Below are 6,544 nucleotides of genomic sequence, written 5' to 3' on the forward strand. Positions count from 1 at the left end.
CAAGGAAATAGAAGAAAAAATAACCCAACATAGCCATCTTGAATTGCCAGAGAAACGAGCAAGACAAGAAAACCAATTCTGAAAGTTCAATGGGTCCCAATTTTCACTGAGCCACAAGAGAACACAACACTAAAAAACATAGCCATGGTATAGGTAAAGAAAATGTGCTCCACATTCTCAATATCTCCATAAAGAATGCAAGCGTCATTTGCCAATCCTTGTCAACTTACCTAGCTCTAATGGTTCTTTGTTCAAAAGCATGGTTACTTAATAAATTTAATGGGAAAACGATTAACATAGCAGATAACCATCCATGAGTCTGGTAGTTACATAAGGAAATAACAAATACAAACATATTCAAACAAATATTGTTCTATCTTTTACACCCACACAATATTTTCCAATCTTATGAAATTTTATTCATCATTTATTTCTAAAAGTAAAGAAACCATAATATCTTTTCCACATGGGATAGAACATCTGCCTTCATCCATTTTGGCACTCATAGTTCAACTTTGTAGCTTGTTCTTCCTTGCTTTGCTATGGGAACTCATGTGACCACCAAAGGCTTGAGATGAGTTGAAGGTGAGATTGCAAATGCTGCATCTGTACTTACGTGAACTCATAGTATTATGCATAATACCACTATTAGTAATGCCATTTGGTACATCCATAGGAGTCTTGTCTTCTCTGGGGCCATGTGAGGAGGTGGCGAATGGAACAAGAGGGGTAGGCACAACATAAGTAGCGTCATGGGTTAGCGTCCCATGTGGTATATTTTGTGGACCCTGTATAACAATTGGTCAGTGGTGACAAAATATAGAATACAAACAAATTGTGACGGTACTAAGTTTACCTTGTAGACTCTCCTGGTTGGGATCTCAAAGATTGGACCATCATCTATTGCTCCAATAGTATTAAGGTGGGCATTGACAACTGCAATGGGATCTCCCTGGAGTAAGGATGTAATTGATGGAGACTCCATGGAAAAGATCCTCCTCTGATCCGATGAACTAAAGTAGTTCCTAATAGGGTTTGACAAGAAATCTTGGTGCGAGAATATTTCTCGTGGGTTCTCAAAGATTTCCCTATGGTTGGGCTGAGAAATAAGGGTATTGACCCTATTTGAAGGAGTAAACTTTGCATCAGGCAACTGTGGAGGTTGTGATGATAGTGATACACTGGTTTGATATGGCATGATGGAACAATCTTTGATTGATGGCATGGTAACTACATGTGGTGCATCAATGGTAGGTGGGGTGTTCCATACCCAAGTTGAATCTGATGGTGTGGAATTCAGGGGAACAAAATCACTCAACATCGGCATGATCGCTCTGCCTCTCGGTGCATCATGCAAGGGAGAAATATTGGCCTCACTTTCATCAGATCTGACTTTCTTAGGATAGGAGCCATTAGGATCCATAGCTCCTAGTAAAATCAAGAACTTTTCAGGAAAGGTATGGAAAGTAGGGATGTATATGGTATGATAGTGTTCGTTTCTTAGGAGGGATGCTACATGAGGTGATATTAGGTGTATTTATAGGAATCTTGCGTATCTATGAACATGCATGCCTTCATGTATTATTCAATTGTGTCATTAACTAAAATATTTGAAATTTAATCACCAGTATTCATACAATATCTAATAGATATGGGTGATAAATTATTCTAATAATTCATGATATCTTCTAGGATATCTTATTGGTAAATTAGTAATGGGCATGGGCTGGGTCGGCCCGATGGGTCACTTGCCGACCCAAAAATTTAAGGCCAATGAGTCATGTTGGTCGGTCTCAAACAAGATTGGGGTCAACAGAGCCGGCCCCTGGTGACCCGCTGGGTCAACCTGGTCAGCCCACCTTATAGTCTTATATCTCACATCAGCTGCAATCTCTGTCGTGTTGGCATTGTCGTAGGACCCGATTTTGCGATGCAGTCTATCAAATAATTTCCGTCAAACACTCGCCTATATGAACAACAAAATTGTCTGGGTATATTTAGGTAAGATGCGCACATACTAACCACAAGCAGACGACTTGATTTTTTCTATTAACCACATATTAGAAATCTTATCAATTCTTACACTAGTAGGATTCCATTTAAACCATGCCTCATTTTAACACCTTGTTTGTCCACAAGGCAATGTAAAGTAAGAAATTGGGTCGACCCAAAATACCCATTGGGACAACGAGGCCATTGCCTATTTTTTATGCGGGTTGACCTGTGGCCTCTCAAATTGGGCTTGGGGCGGGTCCAAGGCCAGGTTCGGGTCAACCCATTCCCATCCTAATGGTAAATTCAATAACGCCATCTTCTACATAAAAGTTGGTATTTATTCCTCTGGAAAAAGCGATTGAATGATATATGGTATTATTATAGAAACATGAGTCCATCGATCTTGGATGAAAAATTATTACCAATGTTGCTATGAAATTACATGTGTCTTCTTAAACTAGTGATAATTGTCTCGACTTATTGTCTCGAATTTCAAGCATTTCTTATTTAACTTCCTGGACTTGCACCCTGGGTCCAAACTAGCTACTATTTGCTAATCAATCCCAGAGGGGTGGGGTTTGAGTGTGGTATAGAGAGTGGGGGTGGGAAGGAGAGATAATGTAAGAGAGAACTTTACCGTTTTCCTCATAATCTATTTTAAATATACAACTATGGTGCCTTAATACAAGGAAGTTGTCATAATAACTAAAATATACCTAGAATTCATGGAAACCTCATGAAATGCCAATATTATGTTCCTATATAGCTATTGACATTGGGATCCCCTACAGAAGGGCCATGGCAAGGATTCGCCCTAGGATACCTAAACGGCCTGAGCTGTGCCAGGAGATCACTCGGTTGAGCTGACATCATAAAGCCCATCCGTCTAACCTAGGCAGGGACATCAACCCGATTGGATCGGTATCGGGCAATCAAAGCGGGTGTTTACAATAGCACCATTTAGATAGCTTCATTGCATAGTAGTAAATCATGTACTAATTAACCATCATCATCATGGCATTATCCTACAACATGGCTCACATAACTGTTGTGCCTTATCGATGCCGCCCGATACGTCTCCAACGTATCTATAATATTTGCTTGTTCCATGATGTTATATTATCATTATTGGATGTTTTACAATCATTTTATAGCAACTTTATAACATTTTTTGGGACTAACCTATTTACGTACACTACTAGGGAAAACCTTATACACAGAATCTTAGCAGCAGCGCGGTTCAGGGGGAGGCGCTACTGCTAATTAGTAGCAGCGCGGGATAAAAAACAAGTGCTACTGCTACTAACTTAGCGCATCTCGGCCGAACCACGCTGCTACTAAAATCGACCGACAGTTCCTGCAAACCCAGGTTTAGCAGTAGCACGGTCTTTATAAGCGCGCTGCTGATAAAGTCATAGTAACAGCGCACTTTTTTTGGGACGCGCTACTAATAATTGTCACTATTTTTGAAACTGGCCACATGGCAGGACCCACTTAGCAGCAGCGCATGAGGCGTAAGGGTGTTGCTGCTACGTTAATAGTAGTAGCACGGATTATGACCCGCCCTACTGCTAAGCCGCAGAATATACCATTCCCTCCCCCTTCCCCTCCCCCGTCCTCTCTTCCTGACTTTCCCCTACTGTCGTGGTTCTAAGTCTGACAGTAGAGTGGGGGGTAGGTATGGAGAGGCAAGGTCCTAGCTATGGAGAGGTTGTAAACACAAGCGATGTACGAGTTCAGGCCCTTCTCGGAGGAAGTAAAAGCCCTACGTCTCGGAGCCCTGAGGCGATCGAGTGGATTATGTATGTATGTGTTACAGGGGTGCGAACCCTTCTGCCTGTGGAGGGGGGTGGCTTATATAGAGTGCGCCAGGACCCCTGCCAGCCCACGTAATGAAGGGTTTAAAGTACATTAAGTCTGGGGCGTTACTGGTAACGCCCCACATAAAGTGTCTTAACTACCATAAAGTCTATTCAATTACGGGCCGTTGCAGTGCAGAGTGCCTCCTGACCTTCTGGTGGTCGAGTGAGTCTTCATGGTCGAGTGAGTCTTCATGGTCGAGTCCTTCTAGTCAGTCGAGAGGGTTCCTCCTTGGTCGACTGGAAGGTGATCTCTTCTAAGGGTGTCCTTGGGAAGGGTACTTAGATCAGGTCTATGACCCTACCCTAGGTACATGAATCCATCATTAGCCCCCGAATGGATTGAGGCTTGAGTGAGGAAGGAGTTGATGTTGTTTCCGATTGATTTTTGCATACTGGCTATGCGTTGTTCTGGATCAAGATCTTCTTTGTTGATAACGAGCAACTTTTCTTCAGTCGACTCGATCCATTCTTGTCTTTCGTCGAGTGATCTTTTGGACTTTGCCGGTTCCCGAGCGACGGATCGCAAGAAATCTCACGTCTGACAGACCGATCTGCCGTTCGCGGATTCCACGGGATACGAAATTTGGGGAAGCGCGCGAAGCGGAACGAACCGCGGCGCTCGGACAGGACAGGACATAGACGCCTCGATCTCCGTGCCGCTTTTTCCGCCACGTATCGCGTCAATGCAACTATTTCGGGATATGATTAGACTGTCCGGGTCCACCTGTCATCCACTCGGAAGGGATGTTATAAATGCGACCAGTGAGGGTTTCTGAACAGTGCTCCATTCTTTCTCCTCTGCTCTCCTCGTCTCCGCCCAACGCACCCGCTTTCGCCTCCGCAAAGCTCTTCTTCGCGCATCTCACCGGCAGCCATGGTCAAGGAGAAGACAGCGGTGCTGGAGCGCGCAAAGAAGGCGTCGGCGGCGGAGAAGGCGAAGGGGAGATCCACCAGTCGCAGCGGGTCTTCGTCGAGATCCCGCCTGCCGAAGGGCTGGGTCTAGGGAGATTGGATCCAGTCGACCATCAGGGAGAAGGATCTCCTCGACATGGCCGACGACAGGCTGATCCCCCAGGGCGTCGCAAGGCTTCCAGGGAAAGAGTGGCAACCCCAGCCAGAAGAGGGTGAGTGTGTGCTCCTGGCCACTCATGTCAATCGCGGATTTTCTCTGCCACCGAGCGTTTTCTTTTGTGGTTTTTTGAACTTCTTTGGAGCTCAACTCCACCACTTCACTCTGAACTCCATCGCGTATCTTGCTGCGTTTGTATCCATGTGTGAGAACTTCCTGGGCTGTCGACCACACTGGGGCTTGTTCAAGCACATCTTCACATGTCGTTCTCAGACCGTGAAGAAGGCGAGTCTAGGCGATGAGAAAACCCAAGTTGTCCAAATGTGCGGGGGCCTGGGAATTCAAGTGAGGAACAAGAGCACCTTCCCAGCTATGACGTTTCCCGAGTCGGTCAGGGGCTGGCAGTCGACCTGGTTCTACTGCCAGAATGAGCCGACGCCGGGACAGTCGAGTGGACTCCCTCCATTCACCATGGACCGAGTGAACAAGCCCTCCTCTCTGAAGGTGATTCCGGAGGAGAGAGCTGACGTGAAGATGCTGATGGATCGCGTGGTGCAGTTGGTTCGGGACGGCATGACTGGCATGGACCTTTTGGAGGTTTTCCTTCGGCAACGTATCCAGCCTCTTCAGTTCCGGAGCCATTGCATGTGGTTGTACTGCGGAACCGAAGACGAAACTCGAGTCCACCCGGAAGCAGTCGACGACGCCACGGTGGAAAGGTGGATGGCCGCGATCACTGGGAACAAGGATAATCCCCATGGATCCAGGAGGATTCCTCCACTTGACCATCACAGTGTTCCAGACAAGGTACATTTGCTCTGCCTTCCATTGTATATTTGTCGTATTTGTTTCTGTATGTTCTGCAACTTGGTCGATTGATTTCTGTCTTGACGTCTTCCAGGCCCTTACCGAGCTGTACTCGATGCCCAATGGAGCTCAGGCTCCGACTGAGGAGGGAGAAGCCAGCGGGGGCGAGAGCCAGGATGAGTGGGATTCAGACGCTGCCGAAGATGACGACGATGACGACGACGATGATGAGGACGAAGAAGAGGAGGACGAGGAGGTTGCACCACCGCGCTCGAAAAGGCGGTCGAAACTTGTCCATGACCCCCCGACTGAACGCGGTAAGGGGGTTGCGACTGCCTCGCAGTCGACGAAGCGCCCTAGGACCGCTTCTCCAGTGCCGACTGAAAAGGCACCGAAGCAGTCGAAGGTGGCTCCGTCGAAGCCAACCAAGCTCCTACCGAAGATCAAGGTGTCCATCCCCACCATATCAGGGTAAACATATTACTTAAGTCTTCCTGTTTTGTACAAGCTTTATCTCTGGTTGATACTTGAATTAATCGACTGATTCTTTGGAACTTCAGTGCTGCAACTTCTGAGACCTCAGGCAAGGCTGACGACCATGAGATGGAGGACGCAGCAACCTCAAATCCTGGTACTATACTCTTAATTCCGTCTTTAGTCGACTGACTCATGATTTCTAACTCCAATTCTTTTCTGAAGCTCCATCCAATGTCGTTATCACCCTTCCTGATGATGATGATGAGGATGAGGAACCGCTCAAGCATAGGAGGAGCCGGAAGGTGTCTACTGGTAAGGCGGCCCAGGATGTGAC

At 46.4% G+C, this 6,544-nt stretch overlaps 1 protein-coding gene across 1 annotated transcript; it reads right to left on the bottom strand.

Annotated features, from left to right (window-relative positions):
• Nucleotides 1-270: 270 nt before the first annotated feature.
• LOC119280971 lies at nucleotides 271-1,484 on the bottom strand. The gene is made up of 2 exons (XM_037561637.1): nucleotides 857-1,484; nucleotides 271-788 (listed from the first exon to the last, which is right to left on the bottom strand). Exons 1-2 carry the CDS (start codon nucleotides 1,421-1,423, stop codon nucleotides 510-512), a joined length of 846 nt encoding a protein of 281 aa, XP_037417534.1. The 5' UTR covers nucleotides 1,424-1,484; the 3' UTR covers nucleotides 271-509.
• Nucleotides 1,485-6,544: the final 5,060 nt, after the last annotated feature.

This window comes from Triticum dicoccoides, chromosome 3B (assembly GCF_002162155.2).
Source record: "Triticum dicoccoides isolate Atlit2015 ecotype Zavitan chromosome 3B, WEW_v2.0, whole genome shotgun sequence".
NCBI lineage: Eukaryota > Viridiplantae > Streptophyta > Magnoliopsida > Poales > Poaceae > Triticum > Triticum dicoccoides.